This window comes from Pezoporus occidentalis, unplaced genomic scaffold (assembly GCF_034315485.1).
Source record: "Pezoporus occidentalis ecotype Australia unplaced genomic scaffold, CSIRO_AGI_Poc_V1 ctg4, whole genome shotgun sequence".
NCBI lineage: Eukaryota > Metazoa > Chordata > Aves > Psittaciformes > Psittacidae > Pezoporus > Pezoporus occidentalis.
The window spans coordinates 15,989,688-16,011,165 of record NW_026915724.1 but is presented as its reverse complement, the minus strand read 5'-3'; the positions used below and the strand labels follow the sequence as shown (position 1 = coordinate 16,011,165).

Sequence of the window (21,478 nt, the reverse complement as noted above, 5' to 3'; positions counted from 1 at the left end):
CAATCAGTGTTTCAATACAGTTAAAAGTTCAAACCCCTCTACATTACTAATAAATTAACAACAACCTGTATCTTGTAAGAAAACATTTTGTAAGAAAATAGGTAAGTAATTTAAACCTTTAGTTTACATAAATTAGCACAGAAATATGTATTTGAACAAGTGCACTGAAAACAGATATGCCCTCTTTTCTTCTTGTATCTCTTATTTGAGTTATTAAGTAACAGGAAAGCCTTTATATTCTTTGCATGACCTTGATAGTCTACTAACATGAAATGGTCAATAGTCAAACCCCAGGAGAATGTTTTGCCAGATAGACAATGACAAGAAGGGGCATGAGGTACAGTCAAATGCTTTGCAGCCTTATTACAGTAGACTTCAACATTCAATTTCCGTGAATTTACTCTCAATGGGATGAAGGGAATATATTAATACTGCAAATCACATGAGTGAAATTTGATGGGTTGATAGATTTATTTTTTTTTTAAACCTATTAGGGTATCATTTTTTCAGAGGTAGTTTGCAAGGCAATAGTGATGCGCATGAGTGGAAACAATACTCCTTTGCTTGACTGTGGATGAAACTCTTAAGTACTGTTGCTGCTGTCCCTGAACCTCACAGAGAATGCTTAATGGATGCGATGTTCTAATCGGAGCTGACAACAGCCAATTAAGTGTCAGAAGAACAATCTGATAAGTAGGTCTTCATGTCTATAGGCATTTCCTGGTATGTCTTAACTGTCAATCTGAATGTTAAACATCTCTATCTTTGTCTCATTATTGACTGATTTATTAAAGAAGAATACTTCCATTTCTTCTTCTTCTTCTTTTTTTTTTTTTTTTTTTACTTTTTGGTTGCTCCAGAAAGAAGGAAAGAGAAATACTAGGAACAAGTCCTAATTTGGAATAATTGATGGGGAATCCTAATTATACAAAGTCCTAATCTTGCAACTGAGCAGGAGTATGGTTTGGTGACACCATTACCATTCAGCTGCCCACACCATACCTTTTAAGGAATGGTAGATGCTCAGTCTAGAGGAGATCTGTTTCTTTAATAGGTGGAAGGATATCTGTGGACGTGCTAGGAGGCTGCTCTCTGTTTTCAGTGCTTCTTGCTAGTCATACAGAAGACAACACCTCGCTGGATGCATCTCTTCCCTTCTTGTCCTCACCCCTGTCAATATCAATCACATGAACTATGCCAGGCTTCAGGATCAGGTCATCGGTCTCTACATGGCTCCTGTTATCATCCACCTCGATGTACTTCCCTTTGGATGGCTGGGTGGCCTTACTGAAGACATCTTTAAAACGGCGCTTGAGTTCAACATCTGGGCAATAGACGTACTCATAAAGAGCACCAGCAAGGACTGCTCCTATTATTGGTCCCACCCAATATACCTGCAAAAAGTGGAAGAAAAAAGACAAGCATTAGGCTCTAGAGCAAATAAGGAAGCCATGATCTCAAGAGAAAAGCATGTCACTACAGACTTCACCCAGAAAATTTTCTGCAAAATGCCTGGCTCAAATGTTAAAACCAATTTTCCAGAATTGCATGGTCACATAGTCCCCTGGCTTTCATGAACCAGGGGACTATCTGCCATCATAACAGTTTGTGAGGCAGAGAAGTTTAACTAACATAGGTATCACAGATGGTGACCTGGAGCTCAGCAATTAAGTGATTGCTGTAAAATCACATATGAAGTTGGTCAAAAGGCAGTCTCTTAGGCAGCTAATGGCATTAGTCCCGGGTAATTATTTTTTTCTGCTTCATCCCAGTCTCTCTCTCTCATTTCACCCCCTTTAGAAATACTCCTTACTCAGTTTAAATCCAGTCATGTAAAATACCTCACATCCCTGGGTCTGGCTCTTCCCTGAAAAACCTTCTCATGCCAGAGTTTAGGGAATCACCAGGCAGTGGAGCCCACAGATAAGAGAAGAGGGACCTATGCTGACATGTCAGTGAGGTACAGTTCCTACTTCTCTGATGTCTGAAAAAGATTTCAGTCTACATATCTGGTTACCAAAGTTACGGTGCAGACTGGCTGAGTGGCAGTGGAACTACGATCGCCTCCCATGGATAGACACATAGGCATCCTTTCAGGCTGCCCTACCTTCTCCTGTTAACAGAAAGTAGCTTTTATCCCCTCTTTAAACTTTGTCCAGTAAAGCAAAAGTACAGGTCCTTCATTATCATTATTTGGATCAATGATAGCTGTAACATTTCTCAAGATAAAGAAAGGCCACAGATCCTGGTGGGATCGTGTGTGCTTGTCAAATAAAGCTCTGTATTCACATACAACATATAGTTGCTCTGACATAGCTTTCCTTTTAAACTAACAGGGTAAGACGATTGAGAAGCAGGCCCACAGCTTCAAAGATAAATAGTTTTGTCAAGTTTCATTGATCCATCCTTTTCTAAGAGGCCTCCTCTAAATTTTTGTCACTCATTGACAGCTGTAGACAGCATGAATGGACTGTTTGCAAGATCACACGCAAAATAAACACCAATGTAGAAAAGTGATTTTCTTTCTGCATTTTCACTCAAGGTGGCAATGAACTTCAAAGGAAACAAAACCTTTCCTAGTGTATACACAGATCTAGTTCAGTATTTTGGAAATTATTATATTTCCTAAATAATCCAAAGTTGGCTTCTGATCCTACAGAATCCAACAGGCAGTCAGAGACCTGACTAGCTAATCGGAATAGGCCAATACAACTGACACGCACAACTTTGTAGGGTACCTATCTATTTCAGCATGACATGCAGCAGTTTGGTAACATTAGTAGGTGCAGAAGATTCTGTCAATGGCATGCTAATGTCAGTGCCCTGGAGGAGGGGAAAAGGCCGTCTTTCCAAGTGGCCAGGACAGTAGATAAGCTTCTCCTACAAGTTTCTCCATGGTACATTTTTTTATTGTTTATAGCTTTACTTATAAATTACAGGCTCCTTCAGAGTATGGATAATTAATCTTGTGAAAAACTACAGCAGTGTTTCATATGAACAAGCCATTCACTGATAACTGGGGAAATCTGCCTCAATAGGATAACTCTTGGGAACAAAGTTACACATGGTATCGTGTTTGCAGAATTGGAGCCTTAGGGCCTGAAGACAATACTATTTCTGTTATTAGCTGCAGTGGGAGCAATGTGGGCTTCATACTTTAAAAATCAAGGAAATCCATATATGCACTGTAATATGCACCTCTTACAGTTAGTATTGAAAGTGTTCCTAGAAGTGCTTTCCCTGTGTATAATTAGGTGAGGCTGAGCTGCAATCCATCTCTCCCTTATAAAATGTGAATATATGAATTGGATTTTAATAAGTTTAATAGTGGGATGCTACAGAAAATGACTGCATCATTTAGAATCAGTTTATCAAATCGTTTCCTCCACAAATACTCCTAGTTAAGCTGATGCTTTCAAATTGAAGCAGGTAGCATCTGGTCTGGTCTGCAAAGACCAGACTGCAACCCCTTCATCTCTGACTGCAAGCATTTGCTGAGACAGCTTGTCCCCTGGGAAGCAGATCGCAGAGGGTCCCTGCTCTCATTTTATACGTCTGCCCCAATTTGCTGCAGAACCAGGTGAAACGTGAAGCCGACAGATCTGCTTCCATAACTTCTCACCAGTGTGACCAGGGGGTTGCAATCTGCCTCAGAGGATTTTTCTCTCTAATAGTTCAATTCTTTCAGTCTCTCCCTGGGTTGTGTTTTTTTCTGTTTTCAACTTTTTATATGATTTCCTTTCTACCCCAGCTACTGCCTCCATAAAATGGCCTCTGAACAGCAAGATGCTGTTCCAATGTGCTGTATACTGCATTGCAGTCCTAGCAGAGGAGTATAATTACACCTAAGCTTGTGGCAGGTCAGCACCTGTCTTCCTCAGGGACGGTCTCTGTGGGGTGTACTGGGATAGGTAACTAAGAGCAAATGACGTATGGAAAATCCTGGTATCTGTCACTATAGTGAAGGAATCATGAAAGCTGAGTTACCCATTGGTTTTCCCATTTCCCCATGATGACAGCAGGACCAAACGATCGGGCAGGGTTCATACTGGCACCGGTGTAATTGATCTAAAGCAGAGACAAAATGTTACCTGTTATAAAGTCATGAAGGCAGTTATTTAATTTCTGTTAGTCCTTGTACTATGGGAAACTGGTTTATTTGGCTTCTCATCTTGACAGTGATTATTGTCACTCTCATTAGTCTTATCACAAAATTAACAAAGTCATTATGTAAACAAGCAGAAAAGTTCTGATGCAAAACCCTACCCAAGGAGACCCCCATGTTACTTCAAAGGGTTTTGGTGTGGATCCATAAAGAATATAGCAGCTATATAGCTATAGCATCTACAAAGGCCACAGAAGTTTGCATTTACTTCTGAAGTAGTTATAAAGAGAAAATAGTTCTTTTTTTTTTAAAGAGAAGCCGTTAACTTACAGCAAATAAATGTCCAATTGCAACAGAAAATCCAATTGCTAAAGCTACTGAACCAGTGACATCACTTCGTTTTGAATCACAGCTGGCAAAAATAGTAAAAACCAGCTGGAATGTAATTATCAACTCCACCAGGAGTCCATGGCCAGCGGAAAGATCTCCATGTACCTGGAAGAAGGGAAAGAAACACCCGAAATGAAGAAAAGGTGATATTGTAAATCAAAAAGCCACTACGTACATTAAATGTATTTCAATTAAAGATATTTCTAATGGTACACAGTGGAAGACACCACTGAACTTTTAAAGGTACAGGTCATCCCATCCCTTTCCCATGCCCCCTTTATACCTTTTTTTTTTAATTGTTGTAATTTTTTTTTTATTTTGTGAGCCATGGAAAATTACTGCTGGACTGAGAACAGAAGGCTTCACAGTAACATCCAAAAAGAACTTCAAAGTTAAGACTGCAGAAGTATAGTTTATTTTTACACAGGGATTTGCAAATGCTGCACTTCCCCTTCACCATTTTTTTTTCTTGGGAGCACTGTAATTTACTATTCAATTATAAATTCATTAATTAGCCCTGACTTAATTAATTTAAATTTCAATTAAAAATTAAGCAGTGTGTGGCTCAAGTGCATTTTTAATAAGTCCTGCAACAGGGCTAACTGTTGGCATTCCTTATTAGTTTAGAACAAAGCCGAAATCTAAGCCACAATCTATTTCAAAAGTATGCCATTTTAAATTGATGTTTTTTCAATCTCCATCATAACGGCATAGAATCCATTCCCCCCTCCCCAGCCCATAAAAAAAGGCATTTCACGCATATATTATTTAAATTTTGTATGTAAATTAACATTACCTGCTGTCATCAGATTTGGGGAAGTTCTAGGAAAGAGAACGTCTATAAAAAGAACAGCTATAGATATTACGCTGCATAAACCCATCCTAAGAAGAGATTTAAGCCCTCTCTAGATGTTGTAAATAAACCAGCAAGCTCTCAAAATCTCTACTTGAGCTCTCCTTATTCTGCATGACACTGATTGCATTTTCTTAGGCTCTAAGCTAGTCTACTTTACGAGTCAGAGGAGAAGTGATTACCGCAGTGACTCCCAGGCCTCCTACCACGCTTGGTGGTGTGATGAGGTAAAGGATGCCTGCGCCTACGATGGCCCCCAGGCATTGGGCAAGAATGTAGAAGATGGACTTGGCGAGGCTGATCTTCCTAGTGCAGACCATTGCCACTGTCACAGCAGGGTTAATGTGGCCTCCGCTGATGTGTCCAAAGCACTGCACCATGGTTGCAATGCTGAGTCCAAAGCAGAGGGAGATAAGGACCATGTCTACAGGCAGGGGCTTCTCTGCTCCACCCCAGTTGATTGTGGAACCGAGGCTGAGGAGGACAAAAATGAGCATGGCCAAAAACTCCGCTGAAACTGCTTTCCAGAATGGCTGAGTCCAGACTCCCTTAAATGCCACCATGATGCTCTCACACTTACAGAGATGACCACACTTACTGAAAAGGAAAACAAAGCTTCATTAGGAGTCACCAAATAAGCCTTAGGTTCTCCTGTTAAGGGCTGCTATTCAACAGACTTTGGAGAGAACATAGCAATGTTGAGCACCCTTAGGCTGGGACAACTACAGACTGCACTATTGGAGCAGTTTGCCTTTAGAATGTGACCACTGAGTGTCTGCAGCTTCAGTTCACAAAAAAGCAATCTCTGTATCTTTTGAAATAAATGAGTATGCAAATAAGTGTATTCTTCCACAATAGCTGACTTTTGCCTGACTTAGAGGCTGCACAGCCCTGCCACTTCCAGTGGCCTGTTAACCATCATGCTCATTAAATGAGTATGTGTTCCCTTTTTCTAAGCAAATCTGTACTATTCACAAAACAGATATGATAATTCAACAAAAAAGAGTATCTTAATCAAATCCTAATGATTTTGGTAACAATGTGGTGTTGGGAGGTTGTCCTGGGAGCTATAAGAGAAAGTCTATTTGTTTGAACACTCAGACCAGTATTTCAGTTTATATTTATGCAGAGCAGTTTCTTCACTGTGGATGTGGGGTAAAAATTGAATACAGCCAGGAGAATAGATGCAGTCCTAAATTCTGACCTTGAAATCAATCATGCAATCGATAAAGTGCTTCCCTTTGGGCTGAGGATGCCAAGCTGTGGAATAGAGCAGTATTTTATGTATGTGTGGTGTGTAGAACTCTATGTGGCAAAGAAAGAAGTGTCTTGATTTTTCCCTCAGCCTGGAGATGCTTTTTGTTAGTCTACACTGCCTTCCTGACAAGTTACAATATTGCTAGATGTTCAGATACCTACGAAAGTGGGTCACCAAAGAAAAGTTATTTGTGGTATTAATAAATTAGGAGAATAAGCCAAAAGGGAAGCATTTTAATGAGTTTCTGAGGAATGCTAACAAGATTCTTCTCTAAAAACAAAAGCAAAAAACCTCCAAACCCTCCAAAAAGTAGAAAACAAAGGAAAGAATATTCAGCTGTTACATTTGGGAACTGAATTTCAAATGGAAGATGGATGAATTTATGCTCAGTTATCTAAGGTAACTGAGCTAAAATGCATATTTAATGCCACTTAGATAAGAAAGAAGCATAAAAGGCATGTCTGCCCTTTTCAAGTTATTGCAAGAGGAATGGCCCATGAATTTCTTAACAGTTGCAGTGAGTTAGGGAAAGGCAATTTAATCCTGTGACTGAAGCAAATAATTTGTTTTTCTGTCTCATTTCTTATGCTAATTTACTGTGTATTTTGGATAGGTCATTTGAACTCTATCTTAGTTCTCTAGACTCTCAGATGAGAACAAGAATTACATTTTCTCCTACAAATGGCTGTTGTAAAGTGCTTGTGAAGTGACCTGAGAGACCTGAGAAGGACTTGCTTTCCTAGAGAAGAATTGAAACTAGAACCTCAAAAGACAATAAAATCATCCCCAAAATCTTTTGATTTTGGGTCAAAGTCAAGACAAACAGAAAGATGTTTCTGTAAGATCTCATATTAACAGTCAGTTAATGACCAACTATGTAGACTAGACTTTTTGCTCAAAATGACTCCAAAATCATTGCCTTCCCCAGTGCTGAAGCTCACAGGTATTTAGTCAGCCTTACCTTTGAATCCCACACCCAGATTCTGATTGAAACCTAAAGGCTTACCTCTCACACCCTTACTACTTCCTGACTAATAATTCGTTTTAGTGGCTTAAGACACAGGTGCTATATCCATTCTGACAAAAGCTCATTTTCCCAGGGCATATCCCAAGCGAACATTTTATATAGGAATGAAGCATATCCTGAAGCTCATGGAAAAGAAACATGAATGTACAAGAGAAACAGCACTCATTACCCTTTCAGCACCAGCTCAGTCGGGACACAACCTGGATTTACCTGAACATTCACTTGCTAAGCAAAACACAAGCTCTGGAGTTATACTGCAGAATTCTGCAAAGTTCCTAACCACCAAAGGCTCTATGGGGGTAATGCATGTTTTTGGAGCATGGAATAGAGGCACATGGTAACTCTTGACTTCTTTGAGTATGCCTGACCATCTCCTTCTGTACACAGAGAACGAGTGAGATCTGCAAATTACTTACATCCCTTCATCCTGTGGAAGTGGATATAAAGTGGGTTTTCTGTTTGATATTATAATTTGAGTTAGTTATGGAGCATCATGAAAGAACACATTAAGAGTGAGGGTGTGTGTGCACATGCACACACATGTAAAGAGTGGGACAGGGGACCCAGAAGATCACACCATCTGCTGAACTGCTCATGGGCCTGTCTAGCAGGAGGCTACCACTAACAAAGGGCAGATCTCACACTGTTTATCCAGCTGAGATGATGCCCAATGAATTCAGCCAATATTATTTATAGCCCTGAAAATGCAAAAGTGCTGCATGCAAACCAAAAGGATAACTCAAACACAGAATCTTGCTCACCAGCATAAAGAAAGTTTCTGTTCTTCTGAAACGGCATACTACAAGGAAACAAAATCAAAATGGCAGAGCTACACCCTCAGCCGTACTTTGACAGTTAATGATCTAAGCATCTATTTTTAATGCATATACACTTCTCTGAAGCAGTCTGTTTTTCTGCGATTTCAACACCCAGTAAAATGTACTGATGTCATGGCCAAATTTTTCTTTCTAACTGCACACCTTTCTTCCCCACAGCAACCTCCCTACAAATGTTAATAAAAGCTTCATAGTTGTGTTTGAGCCCTGAGTCCAGGTTTTCACTCACATCTAAAGGCTTTCAGCAATTCAGAAATCAACACCATTTCCAACACCCAATATTTTAGCAGGCAGTTAATTTAAAGGCTTGAGACAGAGAGAGTGTGATGGCTGTGCCAGGTCTGAAGCCAAAACGGGACTTTCCAGCAGCTAAGATTTGCAACTAAAGTTGCAAAATAATTTGTTTGCAGTAGTTCCTCATGATTGCCTTAAATACAACAGAGAACCAGAAAGACACTTTCATGTTATGGTCACACATTAATGTGGCCATACTTGAAATTCTCTGGTCTGGACTAAAAGATTACACAGTGTGTTTAATTGGATGCAAGGTGGTTTTTTAGACATCAGGTTACCATCAGGGCTGCAGGCATGATTATGGCCTCAAAGCCCTAACAATATAAGTAATAAAAAAGTCTTTAGCACAAAAGTCAGTATTCTAAAAAATCTTCTTTTTCTAACTGGTATCATTTCCAGGAGTGGAGCAAACGCAAACAGCCTGGATGTGGCTTGTAGCCAGCCACTCTACACGACACTACTGTCACACTGAAGGTTTGAGCATGCCGCAGCTATTTACAGTGGCATCTCCGCAGCAAACTCACATACTCCCCGACCTGTGCTGGCACAGCCGGCTATAGCTCAAATGGACATTAAGCACTAGCTTGCCAGCTTGGGGGGGGGGGGGCTACAGTTGCAAAATAAATACACTATCGCAGAACTTGCGTATAACCATTCTGCCTCATTTTCCAATACGATGTTGAATGGGTGACTGCCGTGGGTATCTACAGGAGGTGGGAAGGGGAGCTTTGGGAGCATGGTACCTCAGCTGTTTGGAGGTGCAGATGATGGGCTTTTTGTACACACGTCTGTCCGTTGCAAGACCGCAAGCACCGAATAAAACAGAGTTTTAGGGTGTGGAAAAAAGAGAGTGACTTACAACCCTCTGCCCCCCTTCATGAACGAAGGTCTCCAAGGACGACCGAAAGGCTCCGGCGGTTCCTTCGGAGAGGGGGAGCCCGGTACTCTGGGAGCCGCCCCTGGATGCAAAACGCAGGGGCAAAACTCCCGGCAGGGCGCTCCTCCAGAGACCGGACAGCGAAGGGGTCCCCACTGGCTCTGAGAAGGTCCCTCCTGCGCATCCCTCTCCCCCCTCCCGAAGCTTTCCCATAAAGTCATCTTCGGTTTGGGTGCCTGCCTCCCCACCTGGGTCCCCTCCCTCCTCCCCCCCTCGCCCCGCGGAGAGCCGCGCACTCACCCGCGGCGCGGAGCTGCAGCTCCGTCGCTCATGCCTCCCCGGCGGGCGCGGGTGCGCTGCTCGGGGCGCGGGGCGGGAGGGTGGCACGGCTCCCGACCATGCGGCCCTCCCCTACCTGCTGCTCCGGGCGGGCCAAGGCTGCCTTAGAAACTGCCGCCGCAGCCCCGACCGCGGGTCATCTGAGATCATGTGGATATGCAGATTGATTCAGGGGCTTAAAAGAAGCCCAAAGTGAGCCCACTGTGCTTCTGCAGCACGGGGAAGCATTCCTCGGTTTCTCATTTTTTTCTCTGCCAAGCCCTGTGTGTGAAGGAAAAAAAGGTATAAACAACTCTGCAGCCAGGGAGCTTTATCCATCTAAAATGCCTATTAGAACCTTACTAGAACTCTACTGGTTACAGAAGAGACAAAGTGGTTCTATTTGTTGGAAGCTGCTAAATTCAATAAAGTTTTGCCTAGTGAGGAAAGCTGCGGGAGGCTACTGAAGGGAAATGTTGAAATTAGACAGTGAGGAACTCAGATGGTCCCCACATTGAGAGAGGCTTTTTGTAAGAGCATATAGTGATAGGACAGGGAGTAATGACTTTAAACTGAAATAGGGTAGATTTAGATTAGATATTAGAAGTTCTTTAACTGTGAGGATGGCGAGGCACTGGCACAGGTTGCCCAGAGAAGCTGTGGCTGCCCCATCCCCAGCAGTGTTCAAGGCCAGGTTGGATGGTGCTTTGAGTAATCTGGTCTAGTGGAAGGTGTCCCTGACCATGGCAGGGGGCTTGGAACTGGATGAGCTTTAAGGTCCCTTCTAACCCAAACCATTCTATGGCTCTATGATTCCGTGATTCTACAGCACCAAAACAATCCAATGAAAAAAGAACCCTTCACATAAAAGGAAAAAAAAACAAAGTTGCCCAAGTTTCCAGGCACAATTATTTCATTAGAGAATGCATAGAAACGGTCACTCGAAGAAGACAGGGGTGAAAATGGAACAAAGTATTTAGATTCCCTCCCCCACTGGCTTAGGCCTCTGTATGCAGTAAAAGAATCTTTGCATAAGTTATACAAAAATATTGTAAGTGACATGTTCAAGTGTTAAATGAGGTTAAAATAGCACACACAGAGAAACTACATCTACTGCTGTGCATTCATGCAGCAACAGAGAAAGAATCAAAGTTTGTCATAATGGTCAGCCAGCCCGTCCAGGACAGACTGTAACATATAATCCTTCTGACCATTAGAAAACACTGCAAGATCCAAAGAACTACTTTGGCCATGGAAACCATGGACAGAAGGTCTTCCTCTGTTAGGGGACTGTAGGTAATAATTTACACCAGCGAAAAGCAAGTATAATGTATAACACTATCAGTTCAGGATGCCTTGGACAAATTTGTACACACAGCAATAAAAAAAGTCAAGCTCGTGTTAAATACTTACCAATCACAGTTTGTGTTAAATGCAGGTGATCATAAAGTACAAGTGTAGGTGTTTCTCTCATGTTTGCCTGCTCTTCCCCTAAAGCCATGTCATAAAGGACAAAATGTAAAATACTGACATTCACAGGAGGTTGACAACCTGCTACAGTGAATCAAGAAACTTTGACTCCTAACACTGTCTTAATGGCACATAAAACCATTGAATTCTTCATATACGCACAGACCAACTTCCATCAAGGCTGCAGGAGCAGTTCCTCACAATTCAAGGATTTCAGTTAGGATGTTCTTCTGCGTAATATTTTTTAACCCATTCCTTTTTTCCCTTCTGCTACTACTGTACAAAAAGCTCATTTTCAGTGCTTTGTTTTAAACACCTGTGGCTTCCCTTGATGTGGCTTGAATGTGCCACATCTTTTTCCACCTGCATTTTGCAATGTCATTATCTGATAATTTCAGCCTTTTATGCCACAGCTACCTCTGCCATACAAATCCTTTCCTCTGTTTTTCTAAAGACTACAAAAGGCGCCTACATAAACTCAAATTTCTTTCCAGTTTTGGAGCTGGCTGTTTCAAATCAGCGCTGAGTTTGCTTTCGTAGTTTTGCCCTGACAACATGCTTATTCTTTGGTACTTTGTGGACTCTGCTCCTGCAGCTCAATTGTTTGTTCACAAATAAAATTCACTTAGCAAAGCTAATAATTGCTTTTCCTTTTCTTGCAGATAGCATATATCTGCTCTTTTTGGTCCGTAGAGCAGATCACTGCCACATGGAGAAGCAAGAACATTAATAGCTTCTGTCACTGCTACCATTCTTATTGTGATAGATCTTCTGGAGGATTAGACAAAGGTTGTGGCCACATAAACAGAGAAAGGCAATGCTTCGGGCACAAACCTGCAGCAAACTGCACTGTGCCAGCTCTGATCAAACAAACAGACTATGTTCTGTTGAAAACAGAGAAGGCAAGGAAGACAGCCCCTGAGATGGCACTGAAAGCCAGAGGAAAGCTGCCCCAGTTTGTCCAGGGATAAATTTGTCAATTTTGGGATTTGGAAATATACAAGGTTGTTAGTTTTTAATTATATGTTTTCATCGTTATAAAACCTGGGTTGACACATGTTGGACTTCAGTGCAAGGGTGAAATATTTCTTCTGCTGCTGCGCTCAACACAGTTAAGCAAATAACTTACAAAAGAATATATATGAAAAATTTAAAACTGGTTTTAAAGCACAGTCATGGTGGGGAAGGGCAGACAGCATGGGTATGTGCAGTGGAGTCTCCCTGTGCCTCTGCTTCTTCACTGAATATTAAATCTGGGTTTCTACAGTAGTTTTTAGGACATTATGAATTAAAGATCTTTGTAGGAACACAAGCCATGGTAAGAAGATGCTGCAACACGTAAGACACATCCTCATCCTGAACAAGGACTTCCCAGACAGTTGAAGCGTGTTGAATCTGGGAATTCAGTTTGGTTTGTTATGGAGGAGAGGGCATGCTGCCAAAGTCAGAGAGGAATGTGCAAGCAGCTAATTCCAGTTAAAACAATATGAGGGCAAGAGGCAGAAAAACTCCCTGCACTAGATTCTGTCACCTCACTGAATAACGGTGTGGGAAGAGTCCCTTCACTTCTATGGCGAGTATCTTGGATATTCACCCTGGGCAACTCTGTCAGACTGAGGGGTTTATCAGACAGGACTGAAACAGAGAAAAGAAAGATCAGAATCAAAACAAAACAAAAAAAAAACAAAAAAACCAAAAGACTTAATTTAGAAGCACTGTGTGTTTTTCCAGTGCCTCCTCTTCCACTTGTACCCAGCAGATCTGGACTGTTCTCCCTTATGCTACTGTTGCTAAGCTTCTTATCTTTGGCTTCTCTCAGCACCACTTCAGGCTTTCATTTCCAAAACCAATGAGGCTTCCATGCATGCGTTTGCCCTCTTCCTCCCTCTTTCTCTGGGTGTTCCTGCCCTTTCTTTCCACCAGGTCTTGAACCCGTCAACCAGCTTCAGCTACAGCTGATGGAGGATCAGAAATCCCAAAGGTGTTTAGGGCTCCTGCTAGCCCGAGGAGAGTGAGTGGCTGCAGGCAACCACAGCAAAAGGGACGCCTGCTGCTGCTGGCAGGAGAGGCTCCAGGAGGATTTTCAGAAGTGCCTCAGTGATGGAGGGACTTAGTTGCTGTTTTCAGAGTACTGCAGACTCCTAGGAGACTAAATTCCTTTGACCTTCCTTGGCTGCTGTCGACAAGAGCGGGCTGTAAGCCTTTCAGAAACTGTTGACGCTTGCAGAAATACTCAGACTTTTTCTGACTGATTGAAAGTTTCATTCTGTTGCCACTAATAAATCCCCCTCCCCACACCAATTTATGTTTTATAAGTTTGGGTTAAGCTTTGTCTACTAAAAGGATCTTACATAAAACACCGCTTACTGAAATGTGATCTTTGCACATTTCTGAAGTTATAATTTTCCTACACTGTAATCTTGTTACTTAGGTCATTCATTTTGTCACGCCCTGCTATCAGCCTGGTCCAGGTTTGGCTGCAGGGCTATGTTCTCCTGACATTTAGAGCAAGAATTCCCTGGGAAATCAGTCAAGAGATTTGACATTGCTGCTGGCGAAGCTCCAGCGGGTTTAGCTTTACTCTCCTTCCCTATTTATTGTGGAATCTGTCTGTCCACAAGCTGCACATTGAGTTCTGTGCTAGAGAAGGAGAACTGAAAGGGACAAAATGGCCATTCATGTGGCGATTCATTGAGGCTTTTCAGAAAGGTTTTACAAGAAGCTGTGATGACTGCTGAGCTTCCTTAGCCCTCTATTACCTCCCTTATGAGACAATTTGGATTGACTGCTTTCTTTTTGCTTTCTCCCCCCATCTCAATAGGCAGCAATTATTGTTGGAAAAGCCACATTAAGACCTCGGTAGTGTAGGAACCACCTGGGGGCTTTTCATCTTTAGAAACAGTTTAATTTTACCATGGCATGGACAGGCCCTTTGCTGGGAATACGGGAGAAAAAAAAAAGTCTTTTTTTTTTTCTCCCCTCCTTCCACAAACTGCTCCAACTCGTCTTGCAAAAAGCAGCATCAGTGGCAGAGACAGCCAGAATTTGATGTACTGGAGGGGTGGATCAGCAAAGCAGCCCTGAGCACTCTTGAGGGCTACAGGAGAGTTGGTGGAAGAATCTCAAATCAATTGGAAATGAGGGAGAGAAGTAGCTCTCTTGTGGAAGGGGACAATGAAATGCAGCAGCACAGGGCAGAGTGCAGAAGGCTTTGCATGTGCAGGGAGGGGCAAGCAGCACAACATGGTGGTGGTCTGTGTCTCTGTGCAGCCTTAGCCAGTGGGGCCAAATAAATTTGTCTTTGCTAGGTGAGACACTGAAATCTGGTTAAGTGCTCATGGATTTTATCAGCCACATACCATGTAGTAGTCCAAATAAATATACCACTGATGTACACTCTTTAGCATCTGACCATGCTTTCTTGACCAATCTGAGTTACAGTCCCTCTGCTGCTTCTAAGATCCTCAGTGCCAAATGCTCAGCCTCTTCCCTCACTGCTGTTTCAGTTTCCTACAGAAACAAAGCTCAAAGAATCAGGGAGTTTAAGACTAGATGGCAACATAGCATTTTCTAGTTAACTTCATATATTATAGACCACTACACTTTACCTCATGACACATTTCATGAGTTCAATAATTTATACTTCGTTAAATATATTTTGCAAAAAGCATTCTTGCTTGATTTGAAAACTCATGGGATAGACAATCCATCCATTCCCTTGGTAGCTTATTCCCAAGACTAATAATTTTCATCATCAGAAATGATCTTTGCCTTTAAACTGAATTTGTATGAATTCATCTGCCATGTAGTGATTCTTATTATGCTGCTCTTTCCCAGATTAAAAAGCCTCTTGTACTTCTGCTGTCTCCCCATGAGGATACTTATATAATGTGATCAAGTCATCTCTTCATCTTTTGATAAGCTAAACAGACTGAGCTCTAGAAGTCTTTCACTTTAAAGAAATTTCTCTTTAGTTTTTTTCTTTTCAGTTCTTGATTGTGCCTTCACCACTTTTTCAACATGATTTTTAAAATGCATTTTTAATAACTGACCCCCAGCAGTCATTTTCTGAAGTAAAAACATTTCTTATAGCACACCTAGGAATTGAATTATCCATTCTTACTGCAGTATCACATTGAGGAACCATTTTTCCTTGCATCTCCACAGTGACTCCTCAGACCTTCTTGTGATATAGCCCTCATTCTGTAGGTAAGTCTTATTTCATTCTGAGATATGAAATTTAGGAGACATTCTGTCTGACAGGGATTAGAGAAAAATCCATTATGCTGTGTTTGGCCATCCTTTTCTCAACCTACTAAGTCATGTCCAAACTATACTGGCAGTGATTCTACATTCACTTCCAGATTTACTCACTGATGAAAACCCTGAAGCACATGAGGCCTTGCAATGATCCCTTCAGATCCCTCCCAACTGCTGCCATGACTAGTCCATTAAGTACTTTCAGAGATCTGTCAAACAGGTCTGAATCCACTTACTGCTCCATGGCTAATGTACAGCGGTAATGCTTTAGCAAATGTCACTCAGTGTTGTGGTAAAGCCCCTAGAAACTCTCAAACCCATTGCTCTGTACAGCTGCCTCTGTCAAACCAAGAGTAATTTTAAAAATTAGATCTGACCTGTGTTGGTGGTGGTTTGCTTGTTTTGTTTTTTTTTGGCGAGGCTGAGCCTCAGTAGCCTAGTATAGTTGATACGTGTCCCAGTGCTAGGAATTTGTTTCGTCCAAGCAATCTGCTGTATGCAATATAATAATACATAGAATACATATATAGCTTCATATTCATAGAATTTATATGCCTAGTGGAAATGCATGCCATGAATGGGCTTATGCAGCATGTTTTGAGAAAGACAATTTTGCTTCCGACCATTCAAGATTTGTAGATTACAATAGTAACTGTCTTCTTAATGCTATGTATTTTAGAGGGGTTTTCTTCCCTCTCAACATTAATACCTTCTAAAAGCTAAAACCTCGGGCCATAGAAATGAAGATGTTGATCTTTTTTCTATGCAAAGGATCATCTTTCATTCAACTAACTGAAAAGCAGGGTCTGACTATGAATATTTACAAGTTCAAGCTTTTTTGTCCATAAACTTCTAAAGAAAATCTGACAGCACATTATTCTTGAAATCCTTTGTAGAACATTAGTTTCATTTCTGACAGTTTTTCATGTTTGCAGCTTAAAATAAAAAAAAGTCTAATAACTTTTGATACAGGTGCCACATTTTTACTGGACTAGGAGAAAGGTTTTAAACTCAGAAATGCAAATAGCAGTTATTCAATCTCTTTTTTATGGCAGAAGCTGTACTGATTTAGAAATTTTTGTGTTGGATCATTTGTCAACAAAGACAATAGAGATTAATACAAAGAAACAAACACTTTTGGCTGCCATCTTCACCTTTACTGATGCCAGCTTATATCTACTGCATGGATGGATGGACTGTTGGTTTGTGAACATGAGAACTCAACAGTTCACAATGCTTTGTCTTCAGCTACTGAAGTCCAGTGAGCATGTTTTGGGTGCACATAAAGCCACCTAAACCAGTCTTTTGAGGCCCTCTAGTCCAGCATTCACACATGTTGGCACCTTACAGGGATGGAAGCTTAGTGGAGGATGCAATTTGCGAAGAAGAATGAAGCACAGGGCCAGAAAAATCTGCTTTCCGCTACTTTCACATCTTGTGTTTCTTTATAAACAACATTTTGCAGTCTAACCTCCATGACTGCCTTCTATGGTCACTTACAGATTAGCAAGCTGCTCTTTTGCAAAGCCAAGCGAGGGAAAAAATAACAAACCCCACGAGCTGTGTGAATAATTAAAAACAACACCAAAAGACATTGAGTCCAGAAAATTTTGCTTGCAGACTTCTTAATACAGAGCAACCAAAATCATGGCTTGGATGTTTGCTGGGTACAAAACTGGCTAGATGGCCAAGCCCAACAAATTGTGGTGAATGGAGTTAAATCCATTTGGTAGCTAAAGAAGAGCAATAAAGCTGATGAAAAGTCTTGAGAAAAAGTCTTATGAGAAGCAGTTGAGGGAGCTGAGGTTGTTTTGCCTGGAGAAAAGGAGGATCAGAGGGGACCTTATTGCTCTCTGCAACTAGCTGAAAGTAATAGGACCTCAAGTTGCTCTAGGGGAGGTTTAGACTTGATATTAGGAAAAATTTCTTCACTAAAAGGGTTATAAAGCACTGGAACAGGCTTCTCAGGGAAGTGGTAGAGTAACCATCCCTGAAAGTATTTAAAAGACTTGTAGATGCCACTTAGGGACATGGTTTAGTGGTGGACTTGGTATTGCTAGGTGAATGGTTGGACTTGATGTTATTAAAGGTCTTTTCCAACTTAAATGATTCTATGATTCCATGAGCTAGTCTGAGACCATTCTTCATGGGTTCCCTCTTTAGACTTCTCACTCTTGTCCTTTTTGTGCATCCACAGTTCAGGTAGATTGCAGATAGCCAAGCTGTTTTTAGTGGATTTCATGAGTTTTGTGGAGACAATTATTTTTGTGAAGATAGTTATTATATTAATTTAGTGTTTATAAAGGAAGCAGATATGGTTAATGGTACCTCTTCAAGGATACAAGCCAAAATAGTCGGATCCCTGTTAAAAACAGATCTACCTTTATAAGAGTGCACGCACAGAAAGGAAAATTTCTGAGGGGTTTACAGTTTCATGTGACACTTTTTGTACAAGCTAAACATCTACAACACATAACAATTTTCAGTTTCACCCTGAATACTTGACTGACATGAGCACATTTTTCTTTCCAGCGGTGCGGCAGAACCAACGTGCCAGTGAAAGGGATTCTTTCCAGCTACATGCCTTACTGGCACTGTTATCTGTGGGGCTCCTGCCACAGCATGGCCGATCCCTGGGATGCGAGAGGGGGGGCAGAATACCACCCAGCCTGGTCCTCAGTGTTGCATGGTGGAGTTTGAAGAATAGGCTCTTTGAAAATTATTTTTTACTTCTAAACAGAACCTGTTTGGTACAAAAGGCACAGAAAGGCACTTCCACACAGTCTTACAATGGAATTTTTGCTGTCCAATGTCAGAAACTTGTACTTCATCATTATTTTTTACTTAATGAGGATGGTGAAATAGAACAAAGGTCAAGTGCTGGAGGGGAAAAATAATCACTTGAGTTACAAAAAAGTGTAATTTACTGGAAAAATTGAGAATTTAAGACACAAACAAAAAACAAAGTGAATCTAAAGCAATAGGGATTGCAGTGTAGCCCAAATATCAAACAATTAGAAAAATGTGTCAGAGGTTTCTATCATGATCCAGAGCAAGGGATTTTTAGGCAGGACTCTGTCCTGATTAAATAATTAATAAATAAAATATACATCTTTCCTCATTGTTTCTTTGCACGTAGAAGATGCTGAAAGTCCTAGATGATTTCAGAAGTCTGGGCACACCATTGGTTCACTTGGGTTTTGTGATGAGGCCAAAAAGAAAAAGAGAGAGAAAAAAAAAAGAGCCTGGGAAACCCTATAACTGTCCAGTCTCAGTGGTTTTGTTACTGCACCAAAATAAGGGGTCAAGGCATAATAGCACTAGGAAAGTTCACTTGCTGTAGATTTTACATAATGAGTTGCCAGCTTCAATCATTCAGCCTGTGCTTGCTTCTGCAACCATGACAGCACAGAAAGCAGATTTCAGCTGTAGAGATGTCAGTGGGAGAGCTTATTTTCCACTGGTAACTGCAAGAAATTAAAGGAATGCCTCCATGTTCGCAGGAGCAGGGTGTGTGTGTGTGTGTGTGTGCAGAGCAAAAAGCAAAACTGAAAGTGCTATAAAGAGTCTCTCAAAGATATTCCCTTTCTCCATAGCTTGCTCAGAAAGGTATGGGTTTGGCAAAGCAGCCTCTGCTGCTTCCACTTAAAGTATGTTTAGGGATCTCTTTTTACACTGAAAAGATGTTAGGCACACTTTCCTAAGAACTGGTCTCTTCAGCCACAATTAGGTGTCTCCTTTAGGGACAACCTGCTTTTCAGAGGCGGCCCTTGCAGCCCCTGGTGACATGCCTGGCAGCAGCAGTAGCTGGCCTGCCTGCAAAGCTTTGCCTGCTATCTCCAACTACCAACTTGTGAACTGAGTATCCTAATGTATATCAGCTTAAGACGGAAATTTCGGTCTTAGCATCACTGTTAAATAAAGCAAGGCAGAAGACAAATTGTGAACCAGACTCAGCACTTCCATTAGGGGGGTTTCTGTGTGCAGAGGCAGCACAGTGTCCTGGACCCACTGCAGCCACTTGGTTGGAGAGAGCCAGAAAGATTCAGGGAGAAATGGAGAGTGGAATTTGTTGGCAGCATGGCCAAGGCCCAGAACAATTGCATGCAACTTTGATTCTGTGTTGGTGTTTTCCCTGCTATTCACAAGAACCTGTAGGGATCACAAGGATTTCGAGAAACACCATCCTCCCTTGGAGCTGAGCTTTTGCTGTGATGTAGTCTTAGGGTCACTTCATCAGAGATACAATAGCAACCAGCAATTTCTTATTGTAGACTGTCACCTCCAGCTCTAATTAACATTCCCCCTTCTCATTAGAGGTTTTCCTTCTGTCTCTTTTCTGTTTTTTTTTTTTTTTTTTTGTGTGTGTGCGTGTGTTTTGTCTTGTTTTAAAGAGAATAATGGAAGTCACAGCAAAGGTGACTGCTGGCATCTATGGCTTGGAGTGCATTATAGGTGGTAATACTGTAACTCCCTTGAAAGCATAGAGATGCTGCAACCCTTGCCCAGTTCTCCCCCTACAAGTTCCCCACTGGGGAACCTCCCCTAAAAACATGCAGCAGGCACAGCTGCCCAAACTGCAGACCCATACACCTGGCAGCATCCTGTCCCAGGAAAGCTAAAAGAGCAAAAAGAAAACCTGTGCAAGAGGTAAATTTGCAATTCCTGCACGTAGCTCAGGCTCATTTGGAATAACATCGTGGCTCTGCAACATGCTAATAAAATGTTAACCTGCCTATACATACGGTACCTTTGCATATACAATCACACAATCGAAGAATCAACTAGTCTGGAAAAGACCTTTAAGATCATCAGGTCCAACCATTACCCCCTGACTGCAAGACCACCACTAAACCATGTCACTGAGGGCCTCATCTACATGGTTTTTGAACACTTCCAGGGACGGTGATTTCACCACTGCCCTGGGCAGCCTGTTCCAGTGCCCGATCACCCTCTTTGTGAAGAAATTTTCCCTAATATCCAGTCTAAACCTCCCCTGGCACAACTTGAGGCTGTTACGTCTTTTCCTATTACTTGTTGCGTGGGAGAAGAGACTGACCCCCACATAACTACAACCTCCTTTCAGGTAGCTGTAGAGAGCGATAAGGTCCCCCCTGAGCCTCTTCGTCTCCAGACTGAACATTGCCAGTACCTGCAGCCGTTCCTCATAAGACTTATGCTCTAGGCCTTTCACCAGCTTTGTTGCCCTTCTCTGGGCCCTCTCTAGCACCTCAATGTCTCTCTTGCCGTGAAGGCCCAGAACTGAACACAGTACTAGAGGTGCAGCCTCACCAGTGCTGCGTACAGGGGGTGAGCACTGCCCTGGCCCTGCTGCCCACGCTATTTCTGATATGCTACCATATTCATTCTCTGCAATAGCCAGAGATGAAAACAGAGTTAATCTAAGTTCTGTCTGTACATCTCAAGTGGTGGGAGCTCAGTTTCTTTAGAGAACATATATCTTAATACTCATTTAAGATCTTTAAAGTCAAATGCAGGACTAAGTAGCTGCCACTACCACTGTTGAAAGACATCTGGCTGAATGTTATGAATGAATGTACATATATTGTATGTGAACATGTGCATTCATAAAACATGTGCATGCATTTACACATGCATTTATGTAAGTTTGTAGGGAGGGACCTGCCATGTAGTTGAACTTGGCTCTCTGAACATGCATTGTTTCTCAGATGAACTCTGATTCATAATTCCTAAAACTTAAAAATCTGACTCTGTGTTTGCTTTTATCAAGAATGAGAAAATTTAATAGGCAAGTGCTAGTCTGCTTAC

At 41.7% G+C, this 21,478-nt stretch overlaps 1 protein-coding gene across 3 annotated transcripts; it reads right to left on the bottom strand.

Annotated features, from left to right (window-relative positions):
* Positions 1 to 807: 807 nt before the first annotated feature.
* AQP4 (aquaporin 4) lies at positions 808 to 10,234 on the bottom strand. Of its 3 annotated transcripts, none has more exons than XM_062632794.1 (5): positions 10,056 to 10,234; positions 5,531 to 5,945; positions 4,436 to 4,600; positions 3,988 to 4,068; positions 808 to 1,394 (listed from the first exon to the last, which is right to left on the bottom strand). In XM_062632794.1, exons 1-5 carry the CDS (start codon positions 10,127 to 10,129, stop codon positions 1,116 to 1,118), a joined length of 1,014 nt encoding a protein of 337 aa, XP_062488778.1. In that variant the 5' UTR covers positions 10,130 to 10,234; the 3' UTR covers positions 808 to 1,115. The 3 variants fall into 3 exon arrangements, with proteins under 3 accessions (XP_062488778.1, XP_062488776.1, XP_062488777.1); XM_062632792.1 differs by having other exon boundaries at positions 9,941 to 10,232; XM_062632793.1 differs by lacking the exon at positions 10,056 to 10,234 and adding an exon at positions 7,844 to 7,865.
* Positions 10,235 to 21,478: the final 11,244 nt, after the last annotated feature.

What these genes read in the sequence shown, in the direction of transcription:
- AQP4 (XM_062632794.1), bottom strand. Translation starts at nt 10,129, where the DNA reads ATGATCTCAGATGACCCGCGGTCGGGGCTGCGGCGGCAGTTTCTAAGG. An exon ending in TGGCCCGCCCGGAGCAGCAG is followed by an intron (nt 5,946 to 10,055) that starts GTAGGGGAGGGC and finishes TTTCCTTTTCAG; the next exon opens with TAAGTGTGGTCATCTCTGTA. An exon ending in GAGGCCTGGGAGTCACTGCG is followed by an intron (nt 4,601 to 5,530) that starts GTAATCACTTCT and finishes CCCTTCTTCCAG; the next exon opens with GTACATGGAGATCTTTCCGC.